The sequence below is a fragment of the Desmodus rotundus genome, chromosome 12 (assembly GCF_022682495.2).
Source record: "Desmodus rotundus isolate HL8 chromosome 12, HLdesRot8A.1, whole genome shotgun sequence".
Lineage (NCBI taxonomy): Eukaryota > Metazoa > Chordata > Mammalia > Chiroptera > Phyllostomidae > Desmodus > Desmodus rotundus.
Window position 1 is genome coordinate 31,445,545 of NC_071398.1, and position 19,950 is coordinate 31,465,494.

A 19,950-nucleotide genomic window follows, 5' to 3' on the forward strand; every position below is an offset into this window, starting at 1 on the left:
GGCGCGTGAGGAAGGGGCCGCTGTTTGGAGGGAAGGTGGAGCTGGACACTAGGGGCGGGGCTCGCTGGCTCCTGTAGGAAGTTCCGTGTTTGATGGAATACCCTTGAATTTAAGAACTGTGTTTATTTTTTTAGCTTTTTTTTTGTTTTAAAATCACTTTTTATTTTTCAATTATAGTTGATGTACAATATTATACTAGCTTCAGGTGTACGCCCCTGTGATTAGACATTATATAACATCCCAACAAATCATCATACATAGTTAGAATATTATTGACTGTATTCCCTATGCTGTACTTTACATCCCCATGACTATTCTGTAACTGCCTATTTGTACTTCTCAATTCCTTCATCTTGTTCACCCATCCTCCCACCACTCTCCCATTTGACAATGCTCAAAATGTTCTCTGTATGAGTTTGCGTTATGCTTGTTCATTTATTTTAACTCTTAGGTTCAATTGTTGATAGATATGTATTTATTGCCATTTTATTCACATTTTAAAATATTTTCCCCCCTCCTTCTTAAAAAAAGACTCTTGAATATTTCATGTAATACTGGTTTGGTGGCGATGAACTCCTTTAGCTTTTGCTTGTCTGGGAAGCTCTTCCATTCTAAATGATAGCTTTGCTGAGTATTGTAATCTTGGCTGTAGGTCCTTGCTTTTCATCACTTTGAATATTTCTTGCATTTCCTTCTGGCCTGCAAAGTTTCTGTTGAGAATCAGCTGCATGTCTTACGGGAGTTCCCTTATAAGTAATTAAATAACTGCTTTTCTCTTGCTGCTTTAAATACTCTCTTTAACCTTTGGCACTTTGATTATGATGTGTCGTTGTGTGGGCCTCTTTGGGTTCATCTTGTTTGGGACTCTCTGTGCTTCCTGGACTTGTATGTCTATTTGCTTCCCCAGGTTAGGGAAGTTTTCTATTATTTTTAGAAATCCTCACCCAAGGATATATTTACTGATTTTGAGAGACAGAGAGAGGGAGAGAGAAAGAGGGAGAGAAACATCAATGTGAGAGAAAAATATCAGTAGGTTGCCTCCCTTATGTGCCCTGACTGGGGATCAAACCTGCAAACTTTTTGTGTATGGGATGATGCTCCAACCAACTGAGCCACCCAGCCAGGGATTTCTGTCATTTTTTCAAATAGGTTTTCAATTTCTTGCTCTCTCTTTTATCCTTCTGGCATCCCCATTATGCATATTTTGGCTTGAAGTTGTTCCAGAGGCTCCTTACACTATCTTCATATTTTTTATTCTTTTTTTTTTTTTTGCTTCTTTATATTCCAAATCACTGATTTGATTCTTGGCATCATCTACTCTACTGTTGGTTCCTTGTAAATTATTCTTCATTTCTTCATTTCAGTTAGTGTATCCTTCATTTCTGAGAAACCATTTTTTATGGTTTCTATGTTCTTTTTCATGCTGTTAAGGTTCTCACTAAGTTCCTTGAACATCTTTATAACCATTCTTTTGAATTCTGTATCTGGTAATTTGCTTGCCTCCATTTAATTTAGTCTTGTTTTCTGGAGATTTATTCTGTTCTTTCATTTGGGACCTGTATCTTTGTCTCCACATTTTGGCTGCTTCCCTACGTTTGTTTTTATGTATTGTGTAGAGCTGCTACATCTCCTGGACTTAGAGTGGCCTTATGCAGTAGGTGCTCTGTAGTGCCCTGTGGTTTAGTCTCCCCAGTCACCCGAGCTGGGTGTTCTAGGTGCACCTGTGTGGGCTGTGTGCAGTGTCCTGTTGTAGTTGAACCTTGATTGCTGTTGGTGTCACTGGGAGGGATTGACCCGCAGGCCAATCAATCATCTGTGAGGAATGTGTCATTGGTGGAGGTGGTGGGGTTGTAATCCGGCATGGTCTGTGGGTGCACTGGCTCTGGGGCCTACTGAGAGATGCAAAGTCAGCCACTGCCTGTACCCTGCCTGGGGCCACCTGGCATGAGCTCCAGAGCAGTCTGCGGATGGCTGCTACTTGTGTTGGGCTTGGAGTTGCCCAAGAGTCCAAGCTGTGAAACAAGACCAGCTGCTGCTAATGCCAGGCCTGGGGCCACTTAGCAAGAGGTTGCAGGTATGCAGAGGCCAGATGCTGCTTGTTTGAGGGATTTTAGGAAAGTCCAAAGCATGAGGCAAAAGAGGTCAGTTGTATGGAAAAGCCATTGGAAACAACTTGGATGAGCCTACAAGTTGGATGGGGTGGGTTCTCAGGGAATCACCAGGGTGGGGCAAACTGTGTGAGCCAAGATGATGGAGACTCAGATATGGTGCCTACCTGTCAGCTCTGTGTTTGGGGTGGGGAGCCTCATAAAAGGAACAGTGGCCTCTGCCAGCAATTTTGCCTGGCAGAAAGCTGCCCCCCTCCCAACTCTCACCCTGATTCTAGACAATTCAGTTCCTCCCAGTACGTCTCTGGTTCCTTTCAAGCTGCTGCCCCAGGGCTGGAGCTCAGAGGGAGTGAGTCCGAGTAAGTCTGAGAGTGGGCCCTTTGAAAGGAAGCCTCTGTTTCACTCACCCACAATCCCTGCTGGTTTTTTACAGCCAGAAGTTGTGGGAACTTGTCTTTCTGGCACTGGAACCCTGGGCTAGGGGGTCTGGTGTGGGGCTGGGACTTCCTTGCTCCTCAGGGGGAAACTCTACAGCCAAGATATCCCTCCCAATTTTATTGCCATACGTGGGTGTGGGACCAGCCCCATCCACATCTCTGCCCTTCTTCACCCTTTCTTCTGGTCTCCAAGTGGCTTCTTCTTTAAATCCCTAGTGCAGGACTTCCATTCAGCTAGATTTTAGGTGGCTCTACATGATGGCTGTTCAGTAGTTTAGTTGTATTTTTTATGTATTTTGACATGAGAAAATTCGAGTATCCATTTACCTATGTGGCCATCTTTACCAGAAGTCGCCTACTTATTTCTCCTACCCTGAACACACACATCCTGCCTCAGGGACATTTGTGTGGGGCCAAGGTGCAAGTCAAGGTCGATGGGATAGATCCTCTATGCAGGCCGGGCCGGATTTGGGGGAAAACCCTCACTTGGTTTTGGCCTTCCTGAGTGCGTCTGGCAGGCCCTTTGGGAAGCTTTGGCAGGGACCCCCAGGGCAGGGGCAGGTGCATTCTGGTCCTGCCATGCTTTCGGTATGTACTCTTCTTGCTGCTGCGCCCTGCCCTTCTTGACATCCTGAAAGTGTGGCTGATCTCCTGCTGAGAAGTGCCAGTGGGTGGACACATGGGTGTGGCACGAAGGCATGCAGCAGCACACACCAAGGACTTGTGTGCAGACGTGTGGGAGTGGTCTGGGCCTTCCCTCCAGGAGCACGTGGGGTGAATGAGAATGGAAGCAAGGAGGTGTACCCAGCAGGACAGCGGTGCCATGCAGTAGCCTGGAGGGGAGGGCCAGAGTTGGGGCACAGTTCGGGGAGGACCAATGAGCCTGGGTTGGCCTGGCCAGGGAAGGAGCCGAACCAGTGGTGGAGGCCTGAACATAGGGTGCCTAGTGCCTGGCTTGGGGTGGGGTTTGCAGTAGGAGGAAGCCCTTGCCAGCCTTTCTGCAGAGGGGGCAGGAAGGAGGCTGGAATGCTTGGCCTGGCCAGAGGCCCACCCTTGAGAGCAAGGCGCTCGTTTCTGTGGAGGAAGCTAAGGGGGGCACCACTGAAGCCCCCCACCATGGTACCTTTGGGACAGTTCCCCTAAAACATAATCTCAGTTTAAAAAACAAGAGCTAAAATGCCTGTTACTTTATTCTGAAACCGTTTTCTTTATAATTTCCAGACTTACGCAATTACAGTTTGGGCAGATAATCACTGCAGGTGTGCAAAGCCATTCACTGGAAGGAGGTCCACGTGTTTTCAAGGGAGTGACCTTGGAGTCTGTGCTTGCTTGGTTACTTCCGATCCGGGCCTGTGCTTTGCCACACCAGGCATCAAGGGAAGGTGGGTGGTCAGGATGGCTGTGAGAGAGAGACACACCTTACAGTGTGCTGGAGTCCAGGGTCTAGATCCCTATGAAAGGTGGAAAATTGAGGGTGCGACATCCTCATGTCCCAGGGAAGCAGCAGCATCAGCAGTCCCCACTGGGTGCGGGAGGCCTTGGCTATGCAGGATCGAGGTCAGGGAGGCCCTCTGCCTCCTGGTGTGGTACAGTGCAGGGAGGTGAGACCAGAATCTCTCTGTGCAGCACCAAGGGGCTCAATGCAGCATTGGCACAGCCTCCCTTGACACCGTGCTGAAGTGCTTGAGCTGACAGGCCAGGGCATCCACAGTTGTAATGCACTCCGGGTCCTGGGATGAAGGCCAGTCTGAAGGTGGTGAGAGCCAAGTGGAGGGGAAGAGAAAGGTGGGAGGACTGAGACCTGTAGGCAGCACAGTGTTCAGCTCCGAGGTTTGATGTAGGGCTCAAGGCAGCAGGGCCAGGTGGGCCAGGAAGAGGGCTGAGGAGTGACTTCAGGGCCAGGGAGTGTATCCTTGCAGGTCCAGCTGCAGGCTGCAGGTGACATCCCTCTGGTGGTGGTGGGACAGAGGGCAGCTGAGGCTCTTCCAGTGTGGGAGCCAGACTCTCCTACCCCCAGGCACTTGCAGGGCCAGTGGGAGGGCCTGGGCCTGGGCCTGAGCAGGTGCTAGTGGGGCCAGGAGCACTTCTCAGGGACAGACTCTGGGGGTGTCAGGCACTTCCCTAACTTTTCACAGCCTGGAGGTGCCCAGTTCTGGAAAATGAAAATTCAGAAAGAGAATGTGCAGTTATTTGACACTGAGCACTTAAAGACTTAGCAGGTTCTAGATGGCTCCCTCACTTGGCCCCTGGCCCGGCCTATTCGACTGGCTGCGGTGTGGAAGGCACGATTGTCTCCACTGCAACCCAGGTGATGCCAGCACAGGAGGCCCCCTGGTTCCCGGAAGCCTATAAGATCAAGAGCGTGAGGCCTTATGGTGTGGGTGGCCACTGCGTGGGGCCCACCTGAGCCTTCTGTTATCCAAGGGGACCATCTGCTAGCTGCCCCAACCCCTGGCCATGTTCCCAAGCAGATCCAAGGCCAGGGCCTGCACACAGCCTGCTGGATAGAGAAGGAGCTCCGTGTTCCAGCAAGGGCGGGCAGGCTCCATACACCTCTGCACCATTCCCCACAGAAAGCTCTTTACTTGTCAGGAACCCTTTCTCCAGCGGAAAGCCGGCCTGTTCCACTGCAGCCCTAGTCCAGCTGTGTACTTTGACGTGTGGACTTACTTTACGTGGCCATATTTTTCCTGGCAACAGAAAGACCCATAACCTTAAGAGGGAGTTGTCCTGGTTTTGCCGTGTCCCCTAGTGTCCAGGGGTTGTCCCTGTGCCACACTTGGGAGACTCAGAATGACTCCAGGGACAGTACCCTGGGACAAAATCTTAGGTCTGAGTGTTAATGAGTTGGAGCATCAACAATAGGGGAAGCTCCCTCACGCCCCATCTGCCCACGTGGGGAGGGGCTGGCCATCTGTGTCCAGACAGGTGTGTATGAGGAAGCCATCCTTGGTTTTTCAGGTAGAGCAGCAGAGAGGGCAGCAAGTTCCTGTAGAACAGATTTTTGGCCCAGCCTGTGAGTCTGGGGGTTTGGGAGGGCCAGTGCCTTGGGGCAGGACAGCCGACCACTGCTCAAGGGCCACAGCGGGCTGCATGGGACTGGGCTTGTCAGAGAGCCCAGAGGCCGCCACACTGAGTCCTTATGTGGGCTGGCCCGGAACTGCAGGGGCCAAGAGGTGAGCTGGAGGGTGGAAGTGTGTGTGTAGGGGTTCAGGGCTTAGCTAGATGGCCTGGAAGCATGGGTGGGTGGAAGTATGGGGGCCAGGGCGGAGCTTGGGGGGATGTGTGAAGGAGGGGCCAAGAACAGAGAGTGGGACCTTTCCTCCATCTGGGGATTGAGGAGGGCCAGGGGTATGGAGAGAATAAGTGGGGGACCCCTCACACTCCGCACACACTCACACACACCCACATGTGCTCACACACATGTAAATCCACACACCTCTCCAGTGACTGCTCATTTTAAGTCTGGGGGCTGACTCACATTGTTCCCACTTGTCTTCAGTTCACTTTCGATGTATGAGGGGGTCCCCCACTTTCTCCCATTCCAGGGGTGGCCAGGCTGTGGCAGTTCCCACAGTGGCCAGGTCAGCTGCCTCGCCTCGGCTCCCCTTCCCTCCCCTCCCCTGCAGTCACTAAGACTCTTCTTTCCCAGACGCTGGGACTCTGCCTGCAGCTATACAGCAGTCACCAATGGGAGATGGTGTGTTGGGGGTGGGGACAGTACCACTTTCACAGACGAACAAGCCAGGGCGTGCAGACCCCACAGCACTTTCATGGTTCCAGGGATGTCCCCCACAGGAATTGCACCGTCCCAGCATCAACAGCCACATATAAGCCACTTACCATGACTGCCTGGTTGCACACATTGAGCTGGGGCTGCCCAGGGACCAAGGCCTCCTGGTGCTGCTGAACAACCGGGGTGATCCTGTGGAGGACGTTCAGGTACTCGGTGCTGGCAAAGCTGGAGACGAGAGAGTGAGAGAGCACCAAACCAGTGAGGCGGGGAGGGCCGTGATAGGGTGGGTGGGGCAGGACACCCAGCTACGCTACCAGCTAGGCTGGGAAGAGGCCCCAGGAACCAGGGGGCCCAGATCTATTTCTCTCAGGTGTGGCTGGCCCTGCTGTGACTGCCACATCTCGGGCCGTCTGACACTGTCACCCCCCCAGGCCAGCCCGGCCCCTCAGGCCTCCCCACCGGACTGGCGCCCCTGCTCCGTTGGCTGCACGCCTTCCACATGCAGCCCCCAAGCTATTCCAAGTAGGTTGCAGGCATGTTTCATGTCTTTCCAGGATCCATGGCCAAATGTGCTGGAAAAGAGGGGCTTAACCAGGTTCAGCAGTTTGGGGACAAGGCTTCTCTAAACAGAGTGTGAGCACAGGTGGGAAGCTCCAGGAGGCTCTGCATTCAACCCTGCACAGTTCTGGCTCAGGCGGTGGCTCCAGGGTCTTCTTGCCCAGAGCTGTGCCCTGTAAGTGACCCTGGGCAAGTCATGTCCCAACCCAGGTCCCAGCCTCCTCTTCTGGAGCCCAGGAATGAGGTGCTGTGAGCTCGTGAGGGAGTAGGGGGTGTGGGTGGGTGCCCAAGGGGGTGTCCAACGGGGGCAATAACCCTGAACGCCACAGCATCCCTGCACAGTGACAATGTGGATCTAGGGAGGGCCCTCTCGGTGGGTGAGGTCCACACATCCTCGGTCTGAGCAACAGGCGCCATGGCCTCTTGTTTCTGGGAATGCGGAGGCAGGGGAAGTGGTGCCTTCTGGCCATACCCACAGCCAGCAAGGGGCAGGGACAGCATTTGTACCAAGCCTCATCCACCTCAGCCAGCTCACTGCATCGACTCTGAGAGGCCACATCATATGTGTTGCCACAGGGCAGGGCTATCAGAGGCTCAGCCGCCACCTCTGTCCTCATGACCTTGAGGGATCCTGAGCCTGGGTGTCCAGGTTTGCTCCAGCCATGAGGGGATCAGCAAGGTGAGCTAAAGGCTTGGAGGCTGTGTGGGCAGGAGTGTGCGCCCTGACCAGTCTGCCTATAAGAAAGCCCTGGTGGCCACAGACTGGGGGGATGCTATTTCATCCATGACGTTGGCCCTCCACGTTTCTTCCCCATGGTCCCAGTCACTGAGCTGGACAAAGCTCCAGTAGAGTGAGGTGCCATTAAGGGATCCCCCGGGGCTCCCCAACAGCATGGAGAGGCCCCATCTGACCTTCAGTGGGTCTTTCTGGGCTGGCAGTGCTGCCCTCCACGTCCTCAGCACTGCTTGTCACGGAAGAGGGTGGCCATGTGGGGAGGTTCCCATTCACCCCACACCTGGACCATCACCCTCCACTGAGGCCATCCCTGAAAGCAGCTTGGGGCGGGGGTCATGTCTGTCACTGGGCCACACGGAGTGGGGAGACAACCAGGGGAGACAGAGGCACCTGGGGAGGAAAAGGCCACAACACACATGCCCCATGTGGAAAACTGCAGAACAGGTTTCAGAGCTCCAGGGGGAGGGGAGGCCTCATGCTTCCCTTCCCGTGTTCATGCATCTCCAAGTGTCCACAGCATGCTGTCTCTCCTAGAAAACTCAGCACGCTGGTGTGTGCTTGCACTGGTTGGGCCTGGCTAACATTTTCTTGGCAACTTCAAGGCCTCCTTGTGCCCTGCTCACCTGAGGGGGTACCTCTCCCCTGGGTCTCGTCCCAGGTGGAAGATGAGAGGCAGCTTCGTGTGCTCCTCCTGCATGTGGGTGGTGACTCCCGAGACATTCTGTCCGGGGCAGAAATCAACGCCCTAAAATGAGAGGCAGGGAAGGCAGGTGAGTGCTGTCTCAGAGGGAGCTCCTGCCACGAGGCTGGCCAGTCTGTCCTGAACGAGTCCAGGTGGTCAAGGCCCGAGCAGTTATGCCCTGTGTACTGACCCCTAGATTTTCTGGAACCCCCTTTTGTGGGGGGAGGAAGTGAATCTCGAACTATTTTAGCCCGTCTCACATCTCAACTACCTCTAATTTCTTCTTCTTTTTTTAAAATCTCACCTGTGGGCCAGTTTATTGATTTTAGAGAGAAAAGAAGATGGGGGTGGGGGGAGAGAGAGAAATATGGACGTGAGAGAGAAACATCAATGTCAGTCGGCTGCCTCCTATACACACCCTGACCGAGGATTAAATTGAGACCTAGGTAAGTGCTCTGACCAGGAATCGAATGCACAACCCTTTGGTGTACCTACCGGATGATGCTCCAACCAACTGAGCCACTTGGCTTGACTACCTTTAATTTCTAGGGCAACGGTTTTCAACCTTTTTCATTTTGTGGCACATAGAAACTAATTATTAAATTTCTGTGGCACACCTAAAAATGTTTTTTGCCAATCTGACAAAAAACGTCGATATAATTTTGATTCATTTGAACCAGATGGCTATTATTGTGTTGGCTGTTGTCATTTTTTAAAGTGTGACAGTCTAAGAGAAAAGAGTCAGTGCCCCGGACTGCACAGTCAGGTGTGCGTGTTTTAAACACTCTTGCAGTGCACTGGCTGAAAATCGCTCTAGCTTTTCACCATCACTCAACCCACTTCACGGCTCAGCATTCTCTCAAGGCTCCTTCACTGGTCAGGAAGGATCACAGGCCTGAAGGCTGGAGATACACAGAGACAGGAATGGCCCACAGGTGACCCATATGCCTAAGTTAACAGGCAGGGACCCTAAAATGACAACAGTTAATATCTTCAAGAAATAGGAAGAGATGGAGAGAGCAAGTAACACCAGGCCCCTCTAAGGCTCAGGTGTGGCACCCATGGCCCCTCAGTACAGCCTGACGTGCATCTGGAACGGGCTTCCAACATCTGTGTGTGGGCTGAGCTTTGCCCAGGTCTTCGGGCAGCCCTGAGGCCCCAAGGTAGCCTTGGGCCAGGGGCTCCCTTGAAGCTGTGGCCTGCAGTCTGGAATTCTGTCCCTAAGGCCGGCTGGCTGTTCCTGGGCCTTTCTGAGTTGGAAAAAGTCCCCAGCCATCCAGGGGGAATCAGAAGAGGCCAAGGGCCACATCCTGAGGCACTGGTGACCCCAGGGCCCCACAAGTGGCTTGGCATCAGTCCCCAGGCAACACAGGGCACTACCGATGGGTCTGGAGAGGTGGCCATGACTCATATATGGTAACCAACTGAAGGGCTTTCTTGTAAGTGTTAGTGCCATTGATGGGCAGACCATTTCTAAGCCCAGTGTGTCTGTAATTGACAGATGGTCACTGGAGCACTTAATATTATGCTTTTCAATAAAGCAGAGAAGTTAGGAGCCCATGAAATTCCATTTGTTTGCACTTAGCAGTCTATTCCTGAGCCAGGGCTGCAGTCTAAGTCATTGAGGGCGGCCAACAGGGGTGTCCTTTCAACCTTCTGGGAGCAGAGCTGCTAGAGAGCAAATATGGATGGAACAGTGGGAGAGGTAACCACAGCGTAAAAATGCTGAGCAGTTCAGGGAGAAGTATCTGAGTCCAGACAGAAGACACAAATTATAATTTGGATGCAAATCAAAGAATCTATTTAATTAAGATCCCGCTAATTAGTACAGGGTTTTTCTCTTACAACTGTTGTCTTGCCAGGAGGCCTCACCCTGGGGGCATCACAGCTGAGCCAGCCTCTACCTCTCCCTGAACCTCTCCTCCTCCTCTCCCAGCACTGAAGTTTTGGAGGGTGGGAAGGGAGGAGGGGGAGGGGTGTGCCCTGGAAACGCAGGCACACAGGTGCCTCCCTCTGGCCTCTCACCCAGGGCCTCAGGTAGCCCCCATGGCAGGAGGTCTGGGGCAGTGGCCTCCCCGTCAGGCCTCCACCATCCAACAGTCCTGAGAAGACGGAAGCCTTGGTGGCTGCCACACAGCAGGACCCCGGATTGGGAAGGGGGTTCCTACAGGGCGAGTGAGATGCTCCAGGACAAGCATATAGCCAGGAAGCTAATAAGGTCCACTCAGGTGACCCCCAGACCTGGGGACCACAGACTGGCACACATGCAGCTTAGGCCATACCTCAGGCCTCTCCCTCAGGGCAGAATCAGCCCAGGACTGGTTGCTGGGCCCCAACTGGGCGCTCCGTGGCCTCTGAACAGAGCTGTCCCTAATGTGTTAATAGTCTTGAGGAGGATCGAGTCTCCCCTGGTACTCAGGGGAGCTACTGATGGCCACAGGGCCCTTCCAACTTTATGCACCCCCTTAGTTTTATTGATCTCTTTACTGACCCTGGGGAAGAATGCCCATCAAACAACAGTGCAGCCATCCCCATGAGTGCACTGTGATGCAGTGAACCCACAGCCTGACCCTGTGTCCAGCAGCTGCCTTTGGGGAGGGCCTCCCCTGATGTCTACACACTCAGAAGAAAGGGGTTGTTTGTGTTTTACCTCCTGAGAGACAAAGGCCGCATACCTTTTTGAGTCCCAGGTGGGTGGAAGCTGGACTGTGTCTCACTTGGGTCATGGCTGATGGGACTTGCCCTGAGAGGCCCCGAGAGTCCACACGGCCACTCAGAGGCCTGGAGAGCGGCTCCCAGACTCCCAAGCAGCCAACAATGGGGACCATAGAGGCCAGGTGGGGGCTGTGGGTGTGATTAGGAGAGGCAGGGAGGGAGAAGCCAGACCTCACAGCTGCTCCCTAGGGTCTCCAGACTGCCACCCCCTGGGCCCCTCCTGGGTGCACCTATGGCTTCTCAAAAAAGGGCAAGTCAGGCATGGCCCAGCCTGTCGGGGGACAGGGACAGGTGATGACCACAAGTCAGAAGGGCCAGTGGGGACTGGGGAAGTAAGTGTGGTCACGGGACAAGACTCTGCCATGCTGCTCACCGAGAGTTCCGGAAGAGGCCAGGCTGGGGGTTGTTGTCACAAAGTCTGAGGTGCCCACAGGATGCTCAGGAGCTCAGAGGGCAGAAGAGAAGCAAAGGCTCACTTGGTCCAGCTGAGCCCTCCCCATGCCAGAGCGTGTTTCAGGCACTGGGCCACGTGGAAGAAGCACACACTGTCCTTGGCTCTGCCCAAGTGACCACATCTGCATGAGGCACCTGGGTCTGGGCACTGCACGGGCGGCCCCTGGCTGTGCCACCCACTCAGCCCGGGACCAGACCTGGGGCTACTAAATCTGCAATCTGCATCCCAAGTGGTGCGGAGTGTTCCAGTACTTAGGTTTTTCACTAACTTAAATTGCTTTTCCTCCCAATTAAGGCACATTAGCAGTCTTTTCTTGTGTCTAAAGACCTACTGCTGGGAGGGAGGGGTTGTATGGGAGAAAGCAGCAGCAGGCACAACGGGCAGTGGGGAAAAGGTGCCCTGAGAGGCAGCAGGAATCCCAGAACAGGTGCTGACAACTCTGAGGCCCCACATGTATGTGGCATTTCCCCCCCAAGCCCTTGGAGCGGACACTGTGATGCGCACACTATGATAGCCCTTCAGAGGGGCCACAGAGCCCCTGACCAGGCCTGGAGGGGGACAAGCAGGAGGGGTTCAGGAGAAGGCACCCTGGGTTCACCTGGACTTTGAGGTATCTGGCTTGCAGTCTGAGCCTGCCCAGAGGCCTCCTTTCCCCAGGTACTGGGTGGCCTGAGAGGGTGGAGTGCCCAGGATCCTAAAGGGCCATCCTTGTAGCTACACCACGGTGCCCCAAATTCTTGCCACAGATAAACACGCAAGGTGGGAATCACAAGGCCATGTGGCTGTCACCACTCCACAGAAGCCTCCTGCCAGCCTTCTCTGCTTGGCTGTGTCCTCCTCAAGGACAGGGTATGGGGGTGCAGAGTCCATAGCCCCGAGCCTCCCTACCTGACTGAACTCCTCCCAGGAATTGGTCCAGGTCCAGAAGTGGGCCTTGTACTGGCCAAGGGTGACTGCCATCAGTGTGTTGCCACGGTAATAGAATATTGGCCTGTTAGGGAGGGAGGAGAGGGTCAGGTGATGTGAGGAGTTTGTGGGCACAGGGTCAGGGTAGAGGTTTTACAGAAATGACCATGCTGATATCACATGGGCACAAGCTGCAAGGCCCCTGTGACTGCGGGGTGAGCCCATGGTGCCTGTTATTCTTGGCTTCAGGAGGCCAGGCGCAGAATGAGGCAGTAGCAGACGGCTGCCAGAGCTCGGTCCCACTGAGGGGCAGATGGCTCACTGGGCCCACAGCCTCTGGCAACTTCCCTACCCCACAGTAAAAAAAAAAAAAAAAGAACAGAACATAAACCCATCTAATCCCTGCCCTAAACCCAAAATGGGTACCAAATCTCAAGCTGAAGCTGAGAGAAGCTGACTCTGGACACAAAGCACTCTGGTGCAGAGGAGGAAGGCAGGACATGGCCAGGTTACTGAGGTTTGTGGTAGCTAGTCTCTCCTTGCTCCCACAGTCAGGGCAGAAGTGACAGACCCCACAGGGAGTGTGCATCTTGTGCCAGAAGGTCCCAGAGGTCTTGTCTCCGGTTGCTCCAAGTCAGTCGGGCAAGGAAACCAGCCCTGTCAGCCAGCTCCGGCTCCACCACTGGGTCACTTAGTGCTGGGAATCTGGGTAGGGGAGAGCATCTGGGGAGAACTAACCTGTCCATCAGCTGGCCCTGCAGCATGGCGGGGAGGAGATCAAGGCCATCGATCACTCTGTCGCTGGGTGGCTCCAGGCCCGCAAGGGACAGGCTGGTAGTGAAGAGGTCCATGATGCTGCCCAGCTGGTGACTCACCTGAAATGGACACATGTAGCTACTAGCTCAGGACACTCTGCCCTTGTGTGTGTGTCTTGCCGCTGGGTCTACAGAGGCATGTGCACTCACACACATGTACCAGCAGCCGAGTCCCTTACAATGTGCCCACGATGTGCATGTGTCTGCACACACCCAGCCCTGTCTACCTCACCCGGCCTGGCCCCCATCCCACCTGACCCCAGGCCCCCTAGAACTCCTCACGCGTCCGGGTGTCTGGCTGAGTGTGGCCACCACACAACTCTTCCACCTCAGGGCCTGAGAGGGAGGAACAACTCTCCTCATTGGAAGAGTGGCCTCGGGGACATCAAACCAGCTGTCTGACCCCAGACAGGCAGGACCCTGTCCCGTCCCCCATTCTGAGCCCCCATTGCTGCCCAGTGCCTGTAAGTGGGAACCAGACAGAAAGTAGACGCAGCCCCCCAGAGAGCCACCAGCAGCAGCATCCCACCTCGGGAGGCTGCCCTCTCTGAGCCTGGTTGTCATGTTGTTTTAACACTGACATTATGAATTCTCAGTTCAGGTACAAGTGCAGGTAGAAAACACACCCTCAAGGCCCAGAGCAGCGCGGAGAGCACGAGGGAGGGGGACAGAAGGGGACAGCAGACGGACTGGGGAGGGGGTGAGGCTGGCCCTTCTCCCAGAGGCTGCACCCGCCAAATGTAACGGTCCAGTTCCACAGTCAGGAGGAGGGAACCTTTTGCACAGGCCCAGGAGCAGACCGCTGCTGGCAAGGGGCTGCCCATGGTGTCAGGTGCACGTTTGTTTCCTGCACTCGGCTCTGCCTGTCCAGAGCCACTCCAGCCCTTTCCCTCCTGGACTCTGGATCTGGAGGCAAGAGCCGGGTTAGTAGGGAGAGCCCCAGAGAGCCTGCCGGCAGGTTTGGCAAGGCAGTCACCCCTCATTCCTGCTGTCCACCGAGAACTTGAGCCACTGCCCAGCTCAGCACTTTCCACACCCTGGGGCATGCTCGTCCCCTTTCCTCTGCACAAGGAGAAGCTGTAGAAACCGAGCACACATGTCACGGCCACTTGGGTTATCTGTTCTGCAGCCCAGGGTAGGCTGGGGCATGAAGGTCAACATTGGCTCAAAAAGCCTGAAGCTGGGGAAGGAAAGGGAGGTTCCCCTCTCTTCTCACTTTTCTTTTTAGGAGGAAGGAAGGAGGGAGGCTGGGAGGAAGGAAAAAGAAAAGAAAAAGAAAGGGAGGGAGGAAGGAAGGAAAAGGAAGGGAAATCCAGAAGCTTTAAGCCCTATGGAAAAAAAAACGAGGAGGAGAGATTGCAGTGTCGGGCGGGGGCAGAGTGGGAAGGAGCGGGTATCTGCAGCCCTCGTATCAGCACAGACCAGCTGTGCGTACTCATGGAAGATGCTCTTTTTGAAAAATAGACACTCTCAGTGTGCACGTAATGCCTTTAAGAAAATGCAATTTGTCTGCCGTGGGCCCGTGGCAGGAAGTCACCAAGGCTGTTATCAGCACTTTCAAGACTTAACTTGGAATCAAAGGCTACAATTAATAAAGTCACCCCACCAGGCGTGAAGGGGAGAGTTAAATATTTGAAACTGGTTGGACAAATGGCGGGGTGTTTTTAAATAAAATCCTCTCATAGTTATCACAGGGTGCAGGCCTGATAGCCCCGTCTAATTCAATTTCAGCGCGTGCCACGAAATGCAGTGGATGGAAGGTGGCTGAGCAAGCAGCTCTGCGCAATGTTCTTCCTCCAGGGAGCAGGGCCCAGAGGAGCAAGGAACCAGGCAGGCAAGAGGCAGAGGATCCCAAAGGCTGGAGATTCCCCGGGGCAGAGCAGGTGGGGAAAGGGGTCCTAGGAGAGAGGCAGTGGGGGGGCGGGGTGGGGGAGGACGGTAGGCTCCACCCCCCACTCCCCACCCCCCATACCTGGGAGTCTGCTTCAGCTCTGCCACCTGCCAGCTGGGGGTCCCTAACAAGAGACTGTCTCTCATTGGGCCTCAGCTGCTGACATGTAGAGTGGGGGTGATGATGGTGACAGGCTCTCTGGGTTCTCTGAGCTGACCCAGCTCCTGACCCCAGGTCCAGCATTCAGGAGTGAAAGAGCTGGGTGGGCTCTGGACAGGTCCCAACTCTGGACCCTGCTGAATATTTTTCCTTACCAGGGGTGTCCAACCTGTGGCCTGTGGGCCACGTGCAGCCCAGGATGGCTGTGAATGTGGCCCAACACAAAGTCATAAATTTACTTAAAACACCAAGATTTTTTGTGATTAGGTGTCACAATGTATTTAATGTGTGGCCCAACACAACTCTTCTCCCAGCGTGGCCCAGAGACACCAAAAGGTTGGACACCCGTGCCAGAGAAGGGGAATCAGGTTGTCAATCAGCTGACCTTAAACAGGGACTGACCCTGGGTCCCTGTGAGACAGGATAGTGAGAAGCTAGGAAAATTCCTTGGCTAGTGGAATAGGGAAACTGAGACAGACACTGAACCTGCTGGCCGAGCAATTTACAGGGATACAAAAGGTCACCTCCCTGGAGATAATACCTAGGCTTCAGCTGTATTTCAGCTCCAGGCCCCAAAAAGCAGCAAAACCATGTGGGTGATGCCAGAACCAATGGCAATGACTGAAGACCCCCTGCCCTGCCACTGACCAATCAGTGGAGACCATGACCCTGACAAAGCACCTGGAGAAGTGATGAATATTCTCCTACAAACCTCCCCTGAGACCTCCCCTAAGATTCCCGCCTGCAAGAGAGATAAAAGCCTCAAGACAAAGGACTCAGCTTGCCCGTGCTCTCCTTCTGGGGGGCAGTCCCTACCATTCCCTTTCCCTTCTTCTGCCCCCACTTCTTTCCCCACAGGCACACGTCTCCTAAACTCTAGGCAGGGGGCAGCTGGCAGCTCGTCCCAGGCTGATCCCCTGAACCTGTCCCCAAGCCCCTCTGCTCTGACTTCCCAGTGAGCTCTGGTAGCCCAGCCCAGGTTCTCCTGTTGCTTCCTCCATGCTAAGCCCTTCCGCTTTTCACTGTCCCCAGCTTTAATGAACGTGCCCTCATAGTCACCTGGACTCATGTTGTGAAATCTTCCCAGCACGAAGTCAAGGACCCACACACTCCAGCTGTCCCTGGGCAGCCCCACTCAGGGCCAGGTCTTTGTCTGGTGACACCTGGCTGGGTTCAGGGTAATCAGAGGGTGGGGAGAGGGGCAGGAGGGCCAGAGTCAGGGTGACAAGGTGACACTCAAATGGCCATCGCTGGCCTGGATGATAGAGGGAGGGAGGGACCAAGGGCCAAGATGCAGGAAAAGATGAGGAAGCAGGTTCTCCTCGGAGCCTCCAGGAGCCAGCCCTGAGGCCACGGGAGGTGGTGCTGGACTCCACCCCCCAGACTGAGAGAGCACACAGGTGTGTGGCTCCATCCCTTTGTCAGTCACTGTTCCAGCAGCCACAGGACTCAGAGTCCCCTCAGGGTTCTTCTGTGAGGGCTGAGCTGACACCAGCACTGTGAACAGTGTTCTTTGGGGAAGCTCACTAGAAAGGAAAAGCCCAGCTGAAGACAGTGACCCACATGCTTACAAACGTTAGTCTGGACACCTCAACGGTGTCTCAGTCAAGGTGCCTGGTTACAGAAGACCCTGTGCTCTCAGCTACTGGGGACCAAGTGAGGGCTCTGAGGAGCAGGACACGCACCTCGTCCAGCAAGAGGACGGGGCTGCCTAGCCCTGCAGTCTACACTGCGCACTGCAGGCAGACCCCAACCACATGGTTGGGCTGCTGCGGTCCCTGGGAGTGTGTCCACAGAACGGTAGCCTGGGAGGTGGGCTTTGGAAACAAAGGTTCTATGGCCAAACAAGACTTAAAAAACTCAGCTTGCTCTATGCCCCTTCCAGAAATTCACTATACTCATTAGTACACCGAGGAGGGTTCTGACAGGTCTTGCAGGAAAGAAACCAGGTCCACTCAGTGGTGCTCAGGACTGCCATATTCACTGACCACAGAAGCCTCCTCCCCCCAACGGCAGCCACAAGCACCCCGTGCCATGTCAGTGGGAGACCACTCCGGTGCCCACCCCACGCACCCTTCACTCACTAGCCGTCTCCCTCAGGAAGTGCCCTGCTTGGAGAAGAGCAGCCAGTGGAGCGAGCAGGCCCACAACGGGCCAAGTCTCCACACCCCAGAATGACCACAGGCCCGGCCACGTGGCCAACCTCTGACTCACCTGGCCTGCTGGGATGTGCCCGGGCCACCACACAATGGCGGGCTCCCTCATTCCACCTTCGAATGTGGTCTGCTTCCCGCACAGGAAGGGGCCATTACTGCCTCCTGGGGTGGGGAGAGATGTTGCCCATTAGCTGTCTCTGCTCGGAGTCCCTAGGGCAACACAAGCCCTACCAGCTTGCCAGCGCTTGGCCCCACCCAGCCTTTGGAAGGTGGCACTGCCAATACACTGAGGCACCGAGACCATCATGGAGGCGGAGGGCCAGCCACAGGGTCAGAAAACCTTGAGATGGCTCTGACCCAGGCGACCGCCCTAGGTGTTCTGGTTGTGCATTGTGTCCCATTTTTTCTGTCCTAAGATGAAGAGCTGGAGAAACTCAGCTCAGAACTGGAGAACTCAGAACTGGAGAACATGATCGCTCTTGTTGGCACAGGACGCAGATGTGCTTCAAGCGGGGCCACAGAGCGCTCCCTGACACAGGTCACTGGGACTCCTACTGCTGTTTGGGAACAACCTTTCTTACACGTCGGTGCCTGTGAGCATCCACGTGTGCTTGGGGTTGGGGAGCCCAGTCCCTGGGCCCCAGAGGGGTGTCCCACTGCGGACGAGATGCAGATTCACTTCTGACAGGCCCTGCTGTGAGCTCGGAGAAGTGTCAGAGGGCAGAGCCCCAGGCCTGGCTGACCGAACATCCTGCTGGCTCCTGGAACACAGAAGCCGGTTCCTAAGGACAAACAGGGTGCTGCTGCTGCAGCATGAACTGCCCAGGGCTCGCCTTGGGCCCCTGGAAAATGGAGAAAACAAACTAGAGCAGTGTGTCTCTAGCAGGAAGCTCCTCAGCCCATGTCTGCACTGGAACCTGAATGCCACCTCCACGTGTCAGCGCGGGCAGGTCTCCAGGGAAGAGCAGCGCCAACACGTGAAGGACAACACCGGAGTGTGGACAGATTCCGAGTGTGTGAGCACAGGGAGAGTGAGGCGACGAGCCGCACCACACGGAGAACTCGCTCCTCCTGGGAAGTCAGGGCTCAGGGTGCTGATGAGGGCCTGCTTCCTTCCTCCTTCTGTTCCTCAGGCTGGGTGGTAGGTGCATGGATTTCCACCACGTCGTCATTTGGGCTTTAGAGCTCTATGCAGATGTTTCTGTCCACGTGTGCCATTCCATAATGTAGAAATGAAGACTGTGGTGATTAAGCTGAAGCCTGCTCTAGGAGGCTGGTGGTTCCGGCAAGGCTGGGCTATCAGGGGAGGGCTCTCCCGAGTGTCCCATTCAGATGCCTGCAGTGACATCAACATTCAGCTGGCCCTGGGCCTTTGCTAGGAGATGGGGGTCTACCCCTCTCTGAGATTGTCAGCTGTAGGAAGATAAAGCCCCCCCAGAAGTGAGGCTGGGCCACGGACAGACCACATAACATCCTTGGGACCCTGGCCCAGCTGGGCCTTAACCTGGAACTGCTGTTCTGTCTTCAACAGGGTTCCTTCTTGACTTGAGCCAGCTGCACTGTTCCTGTCAATTGAAGTCTTGAAGCCCCCGAAAGCCCCTGACCACAGGGTCTCCCAGTGCCTGCCCCTGCAGGCCTGTCCCTGGGGGGTTTCCTGCCATCTGTGGCCTTCCTTCCAGAGCTCTCTGAGTGACCCAGGGCCATGCTGAGGCCCCAGCATTTTGTAAGAAGAATGGGATCAAAAGATAACGACCACTAGGGTGAAACTCTAACAGGACAACAAAACGCCAGGGTGCATGTGGCCAGCTCACTCTGTGAGATGGAGATCAGAGCTCACTGAAGGACTGGGGGTCATGGGCCTCAGGAGGCTGCAGGTCTGGCTGGCTCAGGCACAGAGACCCAGAGCAGGTCTGGGGGATGTGGGGGCTCTGAGGGCTCCCATTAGCCAGCATTGCATGGGTGGGAGCTCGGTCCCTTCCTTTGTGGATACCACCCCTTGTGAGGCCATGGTGAGGGGGCTTTGGGGGGCAGGGGAGCTGGGAAGTGTGTCTGCTGCATTTTCAGCTCCTGAGAGAGATGGTCATTGCCACCACCATGCAGGGAGGCTCCCTAAACTCAGAAAAAGGGGCAAATGGGGCTGACTAGGCACATGACAATGGCCACCGTGTTTAGAAAAAAATGCGGATGGAGAACATCAGAGCTTTACGGAAGAAAGCCCAGAAGTGACCCCATTCAGCTCCCAAATGTGCAGGAGGCTGAAGTGACCCGCTCCTAGGGCCAATCAGTGGCACAGCTGGGACAGGATGGAAGTCCTGGCCTTGGTCTCTGTCTTCCCCCACTGACTCTCCCTCCTGACCAGGCACCTATGAGGGAGCTGAAACAACAAGTAATTCAGAAGAGGGGCTCGGGCAGTTGCTGTTTCACACACTGACACACCCTTCCTGGGCCAGGAAAGGCCAAGGCGCTCTCCAGCCTTTCTAGGGAGAAGAGTGCGTCACTGAACGTGGGTGCCGGTGGGCACCCCGCCAGTCTTGTGAGTGACTAGGCCCCAGCCAACCCCATCGGGCAGCTCTAGCATCTCCTCATACCTACTCCTA

General features: G+C 54.9%; 1 protein-coding gene across 4 annotated transcripts in view; it reads right to left on the reverse strand.

Moving 5' to 3' along the window:
- Nucleotides 1-3,717: 3,717 nt before the first annotated feature.
- Nucleotides 3,718-19,950, reverse strand: part of GALNS (galactosamine (N-acetyl)-6-sulfatase) — a 31,587-nt gene continuing 15,354 nt past the window's right edge. For 3 of the 4 annotated variants that reach the window (XM_024555989.4, XM_045191732.2, XM_045191734.2), the window contains 6 exons: nucleotides 17,412-17,515; nucleotides 13,071-13,207; nucleotides 12,315-12,417; nucleotides 8,199-8,320; nucleotides 6,389-6,506; nucleotides 3,718-4,697 (listed from right to left, as the gene is read on the reverse strand). In XM_024555989.4, the coding sequence (XP_024411757.1) occupies nucleotides 4,611-4,697; nucleotides 6,389-6,506; nucleotides 8,199-8,320; nucleotides 12,315-12,417; nucleotides 13,071-13,207; nucleotides 17,412-17,515 (671 nt within the window). In that variant the 3' untranslated portion in view covers nucleotides 3,718-4,610. The remainder of the gene's footprint in view (nucleotides 4,698-6,388; nucleotides 6,507-8,198; nucleotides 8,321-12,314; nucleotides 12,418-13,070; nucleotides 13,208-17,411; nucleotides 17,516-19,950) is intronic. The other variant, XM_045191733.3, reaches the window with a different exon arrangement.